This window comes from Moschus berezovskii, chromosome 3 (assembly GCF_049115385.1).
Source record: "Moschus berezovskii isolate FMDL1 chromosome 3, NW_MosBer_1.0, whole genome shotgun sequence".
NCBI classification, from domain to species: domain Eukaryota; kingdom Metazoa; phylum Chordata; class Mammalia; order Artiodactyla; family Moschidae; genus Moschus; species Moschus berezovskii.
The window spans coordinates 25,963,269-25,979,178 of NC_142462.1; the positions used below are offsets into that span (position 1 = coordinate 25,963,269).

The 15,910-nt window shown below is 37.3% G+C and overlaps 1 protein-coding gene across 1 annotated transcript in view; it reads right to left on the reverse strand.

Moving 5' to 3' along the window:
- Positions 1-15,910, reverse strand: part of THSD7A (thrombospondin type 1 domain containing 7A) — a 504,524-nt gene that overhangs the window by 42,613 nt on the left and 446,001 nt on the right. Inside the window, exons 14-15 of the mRNA XM_055420502.2 lie at positions 5,915-6,093; positions 1,390-1,523 (exon numbers count right to left, since the gene is read on the reverse strand). Coding sequence (XP_055276477.2) covers positions 1,390-1,523; positions 5,915-6,093 — 313 coding nt within the window. The remainder of the gene's footprint in view (positions 1-1,389; positions 1,524-5,914; positions 6,094-15,910) is intronic.

Sequence of the window (15,910 nt, forward strand, 5' to 3'; positions counted from 1 at the left end):
TCCTACTGAAACAGATAAACAGTCATCTTAAGTTCACGAAGGGTTATGTCATGAGTGAGCATGGAATTCTTCACAATCAGAAGTTGTAAAGCTTTGGATGTTTTATATTTTTCTTTACCGTGTATCACTCAGTAGAGTTCGGATAAACTGGTTAAAGAGTGACAAAGCATTTGAGTTTCAATGCAACTCTGACACTTTACTCACTGTCTGCTTAGGCACATTAATTACTTAGTACTTTTGAATCTTCTCTTAAAGTGGAGATAATAAAGCCTTATATACTGATTTCCCAGGTTTGAGACCCTTAAGAATCATATGCAGATGCTTTAGGTATAATTTAATGAGTTAATTTAATTGTATTACACTTATTACGGGCTTCCCTTGTAGCTCAGTCAGTAAAGAATCTGCCTGCAATGCAGGAGACCCGGGTTCAATTCCTGGGTTAGGAAGATCCCTTGGAGAAGGGAATGGCTACCCACTCCTGTATTCTTGCCTGGAAAATCTCATGAACAGAGGAGCCTGGGGGGTTACAGTCCATGGGGTCACAAGAGTCAGAGACAACTTAGCAACTAAACCACATTTATTACAATATTTCAATTGTATTGGGTTTTAGAGAATTTCTATGACTATGACAGGTCTCAGTTTGGAGAGATAGCATTTAATAAAGGGGACAGACATGTAGATGGATCTTTCAGAACACTAAGGGGTATGTGGGGCATTATAGAACAAGGCTGCTCAGTAGTATGACAAGGCTATCATACCTTCTATGCTTCTATGACAATGGAAAAATACTGTGCTGTCTCGAAGAACGGCCACTAGCCCCCTCCAACTATGGAGCACTTAGAATGGGCCTAGTGTGGCTGAGGCAATGCATTTTATTTAATTTTCATTAGTTTAGATTTCAAGTGAAATAGCCACAGGTGGTGAGTGGCTACCCTCCTGGTCACTGGCCATAGATAACACATGAGTGGCACTAGCCAGCCAGGGGTTTTAGTGAAGGCTTCCCAGGGCAATGGGAGTATTCAAAAGGTGGACAGTTTGATGCTAAGGATAAAGAGTTTATAAAAGATTATCAAAGAACTATGGTTAGAAATATAGTTGACCTTTAAGGAAGAACTGATTGGGTTGGAAAAACTGTATTTAGTCCAGCTCACATACACTATGCAGCCTTTTCCCGGCAAGAGCACCGTGAAGCAAAGCTCCCAAAAATCAGAAGGCGGAGGGTGACAAACTGCTGTTGGAAGCAGATCCTCTCAGAGCTTTCCATGAACATAAGACTCCCTAAAAGTAAAGCTGAAGACAGTTTCATTCAGGAGACCTGAGGGAGGGCAAGTTCAGGCTGGCACACGAAAACTTGGGAGGGGGCCTTTGCTGCCCCGTGCTTGCCCTTACCTCACTTTTCGGGTTTGCACACCCTCTCCACAGTTGTCCCGTGTGTTCACAAAGGTCACCTTGCAGATGCTCCACGGCTCCGTGACCCATACGTACTGGCTGCAGTCACTGTGGCAAGGGACGACCTCATACACCTGAAACACACATGGTTCTCAGTGACCTCGCTGCACGGGACTGAGAAGGGACTCACTCTTCAGTAATCATGACAGTTCATTTTTACACCAGCCTCTCTTTTACTGTTCACTGTCCTAAAACGGGAATATGGAGGCCCTCGTGACAGTTCGAGTTGCAGCAGTGACAGGCAGGCAGGGCTAGCCCTGCTGTGTTGTGCTGATCTGCTATCACACTGCAGCTGGAGATCAGACCTCACGGACCACGACAGACACACTCTGCAGTTTCCTGGACTGACCCTTACCACATGGTATTATAACTTCCTGGGCCATGCCTCCTGTTCAAAGTTTCCTGTGTCTTCAGTACTTAGCCTAGGGTGTTCATATGTGAGGCATGCTATAGAGATTTGTTGAGTAAGATGAATAAATGAATAGAATAATTATCATTAATTTTTAAGTAATTACGGAAGCATATAACAACACTTTTGAAACTGTGGTTTGGGAGAAGACTCTTGAGAGTTCCTTGGACTGCAAGGAGATCAAACCAGTCAAACCTAAAGGAAATCAACCCTGAATATTCATTGGAAGGACTGATGCTGAAGCTGAAACTCCAGTATTTTGGCCACCTGATGCAAAGAACTGACTCATTGGAAAAGACCCTGATGCTGTGGGAGAGACTGAAAGGCAACAGGAGAAGAGGGCGGCAGAGGATGAGATGGTTAGATAGCATCACTGACTCAATGGACATGAATCTGAGCAAACTGTGAGATAGTGGAGGACAGAGGAGCCTTGCATGTGGCAGTCCACGGGGCCACAAGAGTTGGATGTGACTTAGCAACTGAACAACAGTAAGAATGCAGCATATAAAAGTAGTTATTTTCAAATAAATATAATTAGGCCCACTTTCCAAATAAGTATGTATACCAATAAGAATTTTTTCATGTTCCATATAGGAAATTAAAAGATAAATAATATGAAATACAGCTATCTTAAATAAAGTTATCTTAAATCATTTAGGGCTTGGAGGTAAAGTCTGAAATTGGTCTCATATTACACAGCTACAAAGCAGTGAGGGCCACGTGAAATAAAGCAAATTGTCAGTGCTCTGGTCCCATTAAGGCTTGTAGGTCCAGGTTTGCGGTGGTGTCATTGGTTGGTTTCAGGATTTTTAGCACAATGAACCAACTATAGTCTTTTTTCAGTGAGAGAGAAGAATGGAGTAAATTAATTTAAAAAAAAAGGACTTGAATCCACTGCAACAGAGCTGTCAATCATTAAAGAAAAATGCCTCTTAAAATTATTTCAAAATTTTTGATAATTCAACTCTATTTACTACTTTTTAATACCCGCCCACACACAATAGTACGTGAATATTTTATAAAGTTATTCAATTCCAGAAAATACAGATTTAAACAGTCCATTTGAACTATTCTTTGTGCAAATTTTAGTTTTACTAAACATCCCTGGAAAGTGAATAAAGTTGATCTACCACACATAGGAAGAAAGCATGCACTAGTGGAGTAAGAATCTGTAATTACTGTCAGACGTGAGCACCTTCACAGTGCGTGCTGTATTAAAATAGGACTAAACCGACTCGATGGACATGAGTTTGAATGAACTCTGGGATTTGGTGATGGACAGGGAGGCCTGGGGTGCTGTGATTCATAGGGTCGCAAAGAGTCGGACACGACTGAGTGACTGAACTGAACCGAAATACTATTTCAGTATTTAGTAAAACATTACCCTACATGTTGTGGAGAAGGGGACGAGTGAAGGGGAAAGGCCATATTTCCTAGTCCTTTGACGGCTTTCATTCTAATCTCCTCCGCTGGAAAGAATACAGATCAGTTCAGAGCGGCCTCCCGCGACCATTGGGAGCCCACCTACTCCTCTCCCACACCCCATAAGCATGGGACAGGAGGTGTCACTGCCTTTTCAAGGCGAGTGAATTAAGCTTGTTCTCCCCTATCCCTGAACCTTAGGCCCTGATTTTAAAACGAGAAAACACATGTAACACGTTAGGGAAAAAAAAGGGAACAGCTGCAGAAGAAAAGTTTTATGAAAAATATGACTTCTTTTGTGTAAAAGATGAAAAGAATACATTCTCTGATGCCAGGAGTAAAATGGAAACCAACAGCACTCCATCATGAACCATAAAGCTGAGCAGTGCTTACCTGGGCCTGGAGCAGGGTTCATCAGGAATGAGGAAAAGGGAGAGAAACAGAGACAAGTTAAGATGTCAGTATATTTGGCGAGAAGCTCCTACGTTCTAAGTTTCAAGGATTATCCAGATAAAATGGTGGCTTTTTTTTTTTTTGTAAATGATTCGAACATTATCTTAGATCTTGAAATAGAAAAGCCAACTCCTTATTATTGTTTAAAATTAAGATATACACACGAATTGCAAACAGCACAGTCCAGGAAAGGATTTGATAGGCAGGATGAAGAAATCTTAGAAGACCGAGTAGACCTCAAAATACGTATCATGGGGAATTAATACATGACTGCAAATATCTGGTGGACCAAACTGTGAGTGGACTACTTATAGACTGAGTGATCTTGAGCAATTCATTCACCCATATTTCTGAGGAATGAGTATTTGCTTCCTCAAATGGAAAATGGAATCTCAGAAACCATTTTCAAGGCAAACTACCACAGATTACTTATTGAGGAATGTGTGACTGCAGTAAAAATCTACATGACTTATGATTTTCACGAATTTACACCAGCCCCCCCCCCAATTTTCAGTTACACAAACCTTTGCATATTCTTTACTTTTCTTACATTTTACTAACAAATAAATCCTTCGCAGTTTCTACTTTTAATATAGAACATTTATGCTCAAAGGTTCAGAAATCTATTCTTTCCTGTTTCAGTTTTGATTTTTCCATTGTACATGTCTCAGTATACCACCAGTAGTCTGGTAACAAATACTCAGATATCACACTCTGCAGTAGATTTTATCAGAGTGACAGAATGGCTTAGGTAAAAGTTTTAGCAGCAAAGACAACTTGGCACAGCCATTTGGAACTTTTCTAAATTCACTACATAAAAGATGCTGAGGCAAACAAAACTTAAAATTCTGACTGGCTGTACACATACACACTAAAGGTAAGAAAATGTGTAGAATTTATTCAAAACTTGAATAAAATGATTGAAATTTAAGTTTACTACTGGAAATTCAATATTTTAAAACTTGTAGAAAAATGTTCTTTTGTATTATAAAGATTACATTCAGTTATTCTGTTTCATCAGGGTCATGCATTTTCTTAAGAAATAGTTACTGGGACAGAGAAACTCAATTACCAGTAGATGGCAGCAGTGCAGTATATTATTCACCTTTAGTTGCATTTATTTAAAGGCCGGTTTAGCAATTTTACTTGGGAAAAATCAACATTCTTCTAGAAGACTTTCAATGCAATTTAATTCTCCACTTTCCTGGCCCTTGATTGCTTTATTCAAAAGTTATTTTTATTTCTCTATAATTTTATTGTGATGAACAAAGGTTATTTTGGGAAGACAAATGTATATAGGTGAGCAGTGTATTTGAAGATTAAAATTAGACAATCTATGTGTGTATGAAACATAACTACATATTTAAATTTGGTTCATACATATAACTTTGTTCTTTTGTGACTTAAACATACATCTTAATATCCACACACATATCTTCATATCTAGTGTGAAATTCACTCTTTGTTAATTCTCATGAAGGCCAAACATGGCAATAACTTTCTGATGAATCTTATGTTACATTAAACTAGCAATCTTATATTAAACAATTCCCCCATTAGATATTTCACTCCTTATTTCAAATGGAACACAAGTAATAACTATGAATAGCTGCTAACAAAGTGTGTATTCAAAGTCAAAGAAAGTTCCAATTAATACTGAAAAGGCCAATCACCAAATTGATAGATAATATAGAGTTACTTTGACACCATCTTCATATCTCTCTCATCTCATCATATTTCATATCAACATAACATATTTCCCAATTTTTGACCCACACCCTACATACTTTCCTTGATTTTAATTTGTATGGTTGGCAACTGAGATTTTTTTTCTGAGTCTAATGGATTTATCAGATAAGACAATCTTGCTCTCAACACTCAAATTATTGTATAACAACAGATTAAATACCTTAACAGTATTTCAAAGGTAGATTTCATTTTTTATTTCCATTATATTAATATGCACATATATACACATACAGTATAGTAAATCTCTTGAGAATACAGAGATCATCCATCTGACTTGTAATTTTAATAATTTACTCAGGCATTGTAAAGATTAAGTGGGTCAAATATCTTATTCAGGGGTTATTATTTATTCTCTATTTTGGGTAAAAAAAAAAAAAGAGATCAATATGCATCTAAGAAGTATTTTACAATATTCCCAAGAGCAGAAAATACCTGGTTGACGTGATCCAGTTTGGGGCATGGCCTCCCTCCATTATAGGGTTTTTCACGCAGCCATTTAGACCGAACCTTCACGCCGCTCCCACAGGACTTGCTGCAGCGTGACCAATTGGACCACTCACTGAGCTTGCAGTCTGAGGGGCAGGGGATGATGCAGGCCTCTTCAATGTAACCTGAGTGGACAAAAATGAGACAAGAGGTGTCTCCTCCACATGACACTTGGCTATTACCATCCACCCATTCCAGCCCATTTAGAAGGTCCAAGTTTGACTTGACAGCGACATGCAAATATAGAGGTGTCTCTGTCATTAGGGTTTCAAATTAAATCCTGCAGGAAAATGACACATAACACAGCAACTCTGTTAAAATAACAGCTGAGTAGCTGCCATATGATCTGCTTAGGATTCATGCTCACCATATTTCAACATTTCTGACTTTCTGACAGCTCGTGTTTAATTGACAATAACCTGTCTACTGCCATGTCATTCTCATGCTGCCAGAATAATACATTAAAAAAATTATAACTTTTCTATAAAATCCTATCTGCTAATGTCACATAAGTTCAAGTGTCTGAGTCCATGCAACATTCTTCCTCAAGAAGAAAGCCAGACTCTCTCAATCAGTATTCAAAAGGAACCATTTAACTTAGCACCTTATGTTTCTCTTTCATTGAAAATCAAGTCTGATGAAGAAAAAGAAGGATGCTAAATAAATAATGTCTCATATTATTACAATGTTGTCAATTTCAAAGCACCTTCATATACCATATTCATTTGATTATCTTGAAAATAGCATAAATATAGTAGGCATGTACTGATGCTCTACTGGACATATACAAAAACAAATACAGAGAGATAATGACAAGGGCAAGGTCACACAGTCAGAGATGAGGCTAGGATCTGAGTCTAGTCTAGCACTCATTCCATCAAATCACACAGTCAATTAATTTAAGAGTCTACAGATTTGTCCTGAGAAATGGGAGCATTTTCCTTAACCATTCCCTTCACAGTTACCAATTTATCCCTATTTTTCTCAAGACAAATAAGTGGATAAAGCAAAATTCCCCTGGTCAAGAGTCAAATGTTATCCTCTGTCACAATCTACCTGTGAGAGTGGTTGTTCTAGAAACAAGAGAACACTCTGCTCTTATCATTTTACATCAACAACAAAGATTCCACTTTGAAAATGACTATAATGTAAACAGTTTCTATTAAGAACTCTAGGTAGACTTTTAAAAATTTGATTGAGACATAATTTATATATCATAAAAGTCAGCTCATGTTTTGGGCTTTACTCTGTGTTATGCAACCATCACCACCATCTGCTTTTAGAACATTTTCATTACCACTGCTATACCTATTAGCAGCCATTTCCCATTTTCCCCTCCCGTACTCTAGCAACCACTAATCTAGTTTGTATCTCTAAGAATTCACTTATTCTGAACATTTTATAAAATGAAATCAAACATTATGTTTTATGATCAGCTTCTTTTACTTAATACAATATTTTCAGGATTCTTCTTTGTTGTGACATTTGTTAGTATCTCATTCCTTTTTATAACTAAATAGTATTCCATTATATGGACATATCAAATTTTCAATCCTTTCATCAACTGATGAACATTTTAGTTGTTTCCATGTTTTATACATTACAAATAATGCTGTGAATATTTGTGTACAAGTTTCTGTACACATGAGCTTTCAATTCTCTTGGGTATGTATTTAACTTTTTACTGAAATGCCAAACTGTTTTCCAAAGTGACTGTACCATTTTACGACACCACTAGCAGGATATGAGTGTTCCACTTTATACATTTGTCAAAACTCGTATATTAGGTCTCTTTTATTTTAGTGTCCTTGTCCTTTGAAGAAGAAAAGTTTAAATGGTAATGAAGTCCAATTGATCTATTTTTATTTTTACTGCTGTGCTTTGATGTCCTATCTAGGAAACAGTTATCTAATCCAAGGTCATAGAGGTCAAAAACACCCATTTTTTCCAAGAGTTTTACAGTTTTAGTTCTTATATTGAGGTATATAATTCCTTTTGAGTCAAGCTAAAAATGTCTAAAGTCATTTACAAATCCTGTCATCAGTAACCAAATTATTTAATGTTTATAATTAACAAAAATCCAACTATTTCCAAATATTATCAAAACTGCTTTAGTAAAAGAACGCTAGTATTTCATATGCAATAAATTATTGAAATATTTCTAGAATTTCATTTCCTACCTTGTGTGTGTGTGCATGCTAAGTTGTATCTGACTTTTTGTAACCCTATGAACTGCCGTCTGCCAGGATTCTCTCTCCATGGGATTCTCCAGGCAAGAATACTGGAGTGGGTTGCCATGCCCTCCTCCAGGGGATCATCCTGACCCAGGGATCGAACCCGCATCTCTTATGTCATCTGCGCTGGAAAGCAGATTCTTTACCACTAGCGCCACCTTTCCTGGCTTGCAAAAGATCAAAATAACTGCAAAAACAAAGCTCTAACCTTTTGTCATTCAGTAATTATAACTGACATTAGACTCAACATGATTTTCCATGTCACTACTTCAGAGTAACAGATAAATGGAAATTCTTTCCATTTTATCTGCTGAAGTACAATGGCATTGGTGAAATATGTCATGTCTGACTTCAGTTTGATTCACATTGTACTATTAAGTAAGCGGATATAAAATTTTTATGTTTGATCTTCCAATAGAGTATTCCAGAAAATGTCTCTCCAATAAAACTCAATCTATTAAAATGCTGAAAGATACAAATTAGGCACTGAGATAAAGACACAACTGCAAAAGAGTATAATGCTTAGCATTCCATTTTAATTTTCTAATGTGTAACAACATTCAATAATTGCCTGTCATGTTTATCTCGTACAATTAAAATCCTTAATGTTACTAGTGAACTGCCAGATAAGCATTCCCCTGCCTTCTCCACTAGGATCATTTTTGAGGGCAATTAACACCAAACGATCATGGGGGATAGAAAGACAGAAACATCTGAAGCATTTTAAGGCTAAATAAACTGCTGGCATCTTGAAGCAATTTATGGTTCCCGAGAATGCTGGAATAAAATGACTTCACAATGAGGGTGTTAAAACTTGGTAGCTCAACACAGAATATGACACGTGAAAAAATCAAACTCCTGACAAAATTGGCAGGCTTTGAGTGGCAACCAGAGGACCTTTGAGATACATCCAGTCACCTCATTCATTTGAATTATGAATGCGCAGATAAAGTAGCTTTCAACAACTTTCCCAATTACGATATTGTGCTGTTGAAAGGTGTACTGTCGATAGATTAAAGAATTCATTTTGAAAGCACGTGGAACATATTGGTTGGTTCTGATTTACAGCTGTGTGAATGAGCTCTGCTGGCACTCCATTGGAAACATCTGGATTAATCTCAAAAGTGACCTGAAAAATCTATCCTGCTTAAATGTGTGTTATATGCACATGACTGCAATTGCAAATGAGAACGTTTAGCTAGAAGTTTATCTACTGTGGTCCTTATGGATTTGAAAATACTGGAAAAGGTCACTGAAAAATAGTTTCAAAATGAGTAGAATATTCTTTTGTAATTATATATTAAGAAATGACTTGAAAAGCTGGGGAAACTAAACTACCATGTATATATCCAAACTCCTATAATCAACTATTCTACCTATAAAATTCTTAAATTCAGTGCATGAAAGGTTATGAATCAACCCTGGGCAAATAAAATGTTCATAATGAAGTATTCAGGTAAGTTTATGTAACTGCAATAAACAGTTATTTTAATTTTATTTTTATATTTTTGTTTCATATACATGTGAAGACACATCTCTTCATATCTGCTAGGTACTTATAGACTTTCTCAGAAAATTTCAACATCAGTTTTAATTGCTGTCAGGTTTTGTAGCTGTTGCTCTTCCAATACTGACACCCAATGACTAGGAGCATTCAGATTCAGGCAGTATACCTATGTAGTTCATGATCAAGGCCATTTCTACTAGCAAACTCTAAAATGCTGCTGTATAATGAAGACTTTGGCTGTTCTGTTTCTCTGATTCCTGGCAGACAGCTTCTAAGCTCTGAAATTTCCTGAATGACAGGAGTATCTTTGTTATTCATGGTGGGCCTCTTAGACTACATGTGAGTTTATGAGAAGATGTCTAAGTAAGGGGGATGACTATACCACAAAGACCAACCATGTATTTAAAAAGCTTGGGGCTTGCAGCCTCCTGATACCCTCCAACCTCTGGGGAGAGGAGATTGAGTTTAACTGTGTGGTCAGTGATTCAACTAATAATGCCTACAAAATAACTCCTTCCCCACTAGAAAACTCTGGATACAAAAGCTCAGGCTGGTAAAAGATATCCATGGGCCAAGATGGTGATGACTCCTGGTTCCACGGGGCGATGGCATGGATGCCTTGTGTTTGGGACCCTCCCAGCCCTCGTCTATGCGTCCCTTCTATTGACTGGTTCTGATTTTCATCCTTTTGCTATAATAAACCTCTAATTGTAAGTATGGTGCTTTCTGAGTTCTCTGAATCATCCCAGTGCATTACTGAACCTGAGGGAGTAGTGGGAACCCCAAAATCTGTGGCCAGTTGTTCAGAAGCGAGGCTCACCTGGGATTCCCGAACATGCACAGCTCACGTCTGAAGTGAGAGCAGTCTTGTAGAAGACTGAACCCTTAACCTGTGAAGTTTAGCTCAAGTCTAGGTAGTTAGTGTCACAAATGAGTTCTACTTTCAGACGTATATTTTATTTAAAGAGGAAATAAACTTATTTATGCAAGAGCCCATATCCAAAGTTTACTTATTCAACCCAAATAAAAACTTTGCGACTAATTACATACATGAAGGCATTTATAGACTTTCTCTCCCCAAATCTAACATTTATAATTTTAACTAATATTGTATTAAAAATTGGAAAAAAGTTCTAAGAACCCATTTTGGAAATAGGGCTTTGTCAGCAATATAAACATATTTGATAGAGTGTTCAGATTATGAAGTAATAGGAAATAAATCAACTTTGAAACAGTAGAGTAATTTATTTTTAACTGGATCCATCAGGGCACTGTTCTTTTAGTCAACAAGAATCACACAATGACATGAAGTATTTCCAAAGGACTATCTTTAAACACTCGTTTGTTGGATTCTTGGCTTCCCTGGTTGGGAAGATTCTAATAAGTGTTAAACATGATTTTTATAAATTACGTGGTCAAACAAGTTGGAAAATTGTTGCATTAAACTAGGTTAAACAGGTCTTTTCACCCTGGGCTTTCTTTTTTCGTGTGTTGCTTGTTTGCTAACATGAACTGTGAATCTAGGAGAATGACTCAGACACTGCATTATATGCTTCTTAACTTTTTCCTACAGCATCTCACTGGACCAGTGAGAAACAGACCATTCCGATAGGTTGTAATTATAATGCATTAAAACTAGATTCATGTTTTGAGCTGTACAGAGTTTTAATGTTTAATTAGACATTTTTATATCCATTTCTAGATAAGGGGAAAAATACAAAAGGTAACAAACAAAAACAAAACCCTTAAGAAAATTCCTTCTTAGTTTATACTTTAAAGTTTTAAAGAAGTAAAGGTTAAACTTATGGCAAAGAGAGAGCAAACTGTTATGCAGATAAACTTCTTGAATATTTTTTTAATGACATTTTAAACGACCATTTTGTGTTTATGCAGATTAACTACAATTTCCTGTCAGGGCTAAACTGGCTTTCAATGTAACTATGAAAAAATGGCTAAACACTGGAGAGTAAATGCAAGTGAAGATTTTCCTTTTAAATTTAACTTTAAAATGCCCACAAATATGTTGGAGTGCTCTCGGGTTGCTTTTTGAGCCCATTGATATGGTTTATGTCTAATTCTTCATGCATTTACAAAAAAATTCCTATGTATAAGCTTTACTTACTACATAACCATTTTGATGATACTTTGAAGTAGAAAAAGACCAGGGATCAAACTTTAGTTTCCTGTATCACCTGCACTGCAGACGGATTCTTTACCCACTGAGCCATAGGGGAAGTCCTGAAATGAGACCACACTCAACTAAAGGGTATTAGACTATATTCAACTAATGTATATTACAGTTACTTTGGACTTGCAGGGCATTAATATAACAGGATTCTGTATGAGGGTCAGTTAGTGTCTCCGTGAATTATGAAATCTTATAATACAGTAGCCTTCTCTGGAGGCTCAGGGGTAAAGAAGCTGCCTGCAGTGCAGGAGATGCAGGTTCCATTCCTGGGTCGGAAAGATCCCCTGGAGAAGGAAGCGGCAACCCACTCCAGTATCCTTGCCTGGAAAATCCCACAGACAGAGGAGCCTGGAAGGTTATAGTCCCTGGGGTAGCAAAAAAGTCGGACAAGACTTAGTGACTAAACAACTACAACAACCTCAATAACAACATAACACAACATGAATAATGAACAACTTTGTGGTTTTTATCAATCAAATTATCATAGTTATCAGCAAGATTACCACACCTCGTCATTTCACTGGTTAGTGTTATCTTAGGGCTTCCCTTGTGGCTCAGCTGGTAATGAATCAGCCTGCAATGCGGGAGACCTGGGTTCGATCCCTGGACTGGAAAGATATCCTGGAGAAGGAAAAGGCTCCCCACTCCAGTATTCTGGCCTGGAGAATTCCATGGGCTGTATAGACTATGGGGTCGTCACAAAGAGTCCACACGACTGAGTGACTTTCACTCATTCACTCACTGTTATCTTTCCTCCAAGGCATTGGGGAGGTGGGGGCGGTCAGAGCCCAAAAGAAAGGCTGTGGAATAAAACATAATAGCAGATATTGTTGATAAAGGCAAAAGTAAATAGATTTTTTTTCTGCTGCTGTTGCAAATAATGAATTGTCCTTGGTAGTTAAATTTTATTTTAAGCAGTGAAACACTTTGTTTCTAAAAAGGCAGAAAGCCCAGTAAGTGTATGGGGTATCCTGGAGGCTATGTTTGGCAGCCTGGCCTGAGGGGCTCCATGGAGCCCAGTTTAAAACCTTATAAGTAAGGACTAGCTAAGTTCAGGTCTCTGTGACATGGAGCACAGAACTAAGTGATAACACCAGAAGTATTCCCATCTCATACAGTATGAATGGAAAATTCACGCTGCAGGAAAATTGCCAAGGAAAGTCACCCTCAACCTCTATGGCCCTCCTTCAGGGAGCCTGTTAGAAAACAATGCTGGTGCCCACACTTTATTAAACTCCACCCTAGGCACCTGGTTTCTTTCTGAACCCACATATCCACAGTAGCCCTTTCTTTATTTGCCTGGTTCTTTAAACTTGCATCGTCTACCTCAGGAAAAGTCTCTCACTCCCTGTCTATCTTTTTACATTTGAAGGGAAAAATATCTCAATTGTGAAAGATGACTGTAAAAGCAGCACTAGCTTTACCTGTGTTATCAAACGAAAGGTTTAAATTCTAAAATGAATTAAGACATTAGAAAAATACTACCAACTGACAAAGTTTCTTAGAGAAATCAGCATGCCATTTCAGCTCATTTAAAAAATTAAAAATTAAAAAATTGCCTTTTTTCCTGGTTTAATGAAACATGCTCTTCCTCAAATACAGGCATCTACTACAATAAGGAATAATTTCTCACTCCATTTTGTTTCTAATCAACCTTTAATGTTAAACTTATATCATCTTCTGTAGAATTTCATTACAAAAAGGAAAACATTCCAGGTATATTATGGTTCAGTGGTCATGTAGGTTATTTCAGAATCTACTTTCTTCATGTCCATAATTAATTTTATCAGATGTACTCTGAGCTCCACAATGTCTCTGAATATTAAAAATTTCAGTTGGGCACTTGTACAAGAAATACACTTAGAATGCATTCCTTTTCTAAGTTTTGTTGATGGTCTTTTTTTTGTTCCCATAGATCCTAATAGGAAGAAAACCCCACACTTGGTGGCACGTATACGAGAATTTCTGACTGATAAGGCAGCATCCAGCATTTACAGTTCCTTACAACATTGAGGGACGATCATTCAAACATGATACCTGTTTTCAAATCATCCACATCATAACTGCAGGAAACTGGTGAAATAAAGATGTAGATCATTTAGGTTATTATGCAATAATATTAAATGTTGCCATAGGGTGAGCTATCATTATAAAATGAAAATATCTTACTAAAAAGCTTTTGTTTTACTTGTAAAGTTTGCAGAGCTTTCTTTTTATTAAAATAATTAGTATTGTGGTACAACCCCTCTATGAAGCAACCTGTAAGAATGACTGTGGGTTCCAGAAAGGGTTTTGCAAAATATCAAATTTTAATGGGCATACTTTGAACCCCACTGATGCTTCCAAAACTAACTGCTAAAGCCATTCATTACTGTCCAGAAGGTTCTTTGTGATACCATTCATAAACATGCTAGGCAAAGAAAGAAAGCATGAAAGAATCAATATAAATCATTATATTTTAGAATCAATGTTAAAGGGAAATCAATCTTATACTACTGAGGCGTTAGGCAAACTATGCTGAACAATTCAATAGTGACTGTAGTTAAAAGACTGAAATATTTAAAAGAGCTTAATGTGACCTGGAACAAGTAGTGCAGCTATCTGAATGCCAGCATGATGGACAAAAGGCAGTACAAAGTCCTAGAATTTGGTCACTGGACCGTGAATACTGAGTGCAAAAGTCCAAATCACACACAACACTTTAATACAATACCGTACTCTGTTTATGAATAGAGCAGTAAATAAACACAGAGCTCTCTCCTATTTCTCTATCTGAGCCAAAAAAGACTTTCCTCATCCTCAGGGCAATCATTAACTTGCCAATATCCTTTCACAGAAGATCCTACAGAACTCATTCTGTTTTCAAAATCATACCTAAACAGGCATTCCCTTTATAAAGATCCATATTTACAAATTTTAAAAACTTCCTAATGTTTGTGCTCCTCCCCACAACTGGTAAGCAAGTCAACTATCATCCATTAGGTGTTGATTATTTTGACACCCTCTGCACACCCCCACCTCCCCACCATTTTGTCAGAATGCAGATTCTGACTCAGCAGCTCTGCAATGTGGACTGAATTTCCAGTGGCTTTTCTGGAATGTTTATGCTGCTGGTATGAGTAAGAAGGGTTCAAATCCCAGTTGGCCAATGATAGCCTAGGCTGACAGCCTATTTTTGTAAATAAAATCTTATTGGAACATAACTGCGCAATTCACTCACATATTGTCTCTGGCTGCTTTCATGCTATAACTGCAGAATTGGTAGTGGTTACCGATACCTTTTCGCCTGCAGAGCCTGAAATATGATAACAAGGAATTTAACCATGGACAGTGGAGCCTGGTAGGCTATAGTCCATGGGGTCGTAAAGAGTCAGACATGAATGAAGCAACTGAGTGCACACGCAACTTAACCTAAAAGCTGATGCTCAAGTTTCCTCAGAGTCTGTCCAAGTTGGTAAGTATTTTAGAGGTATCAACAGCAATATATAAAATTACTTTTAGGTGATAGGAGACTTATGTATACACAACAGCGTGGGCTCAAGTAAAACAGTCCTATGAGACAGGCTTTTCTGCTTATTTGACATTAACAGATGATAAAACATCACAAATAAAAATGAGTTCAATTTTAGAATATCTGTTGATAGTGCATTGTGGCTTAAACTCGATATGAAGAACATCAAAGACAAATATGCTGCGAGTAAAGATTGAAGAGAAGTGTCTGGAAGAAATTACATAATTCAAAGAGCTCAAGACTTGAGCATCTGGAACTTTTACAATTTATCCCATTCACCTTGAAAGTATTGTTTTGAGATAAATCTAATAGAAATGTTATTCCTTATTTTCTCAAGGGAAGTTGAGTGGACACAAAGAGAATTAAGTAAAAGTTCAACATTCCCAATTTAAGCTGTAAACATAGGCTGGGAAAAAGCAAGTTGTCACAGTTGCTAATATAAACCAAGAGATAAGCTGTTGTCCAAATCTGGTGTACAAATCAGGCAATTCTAAACGTACCT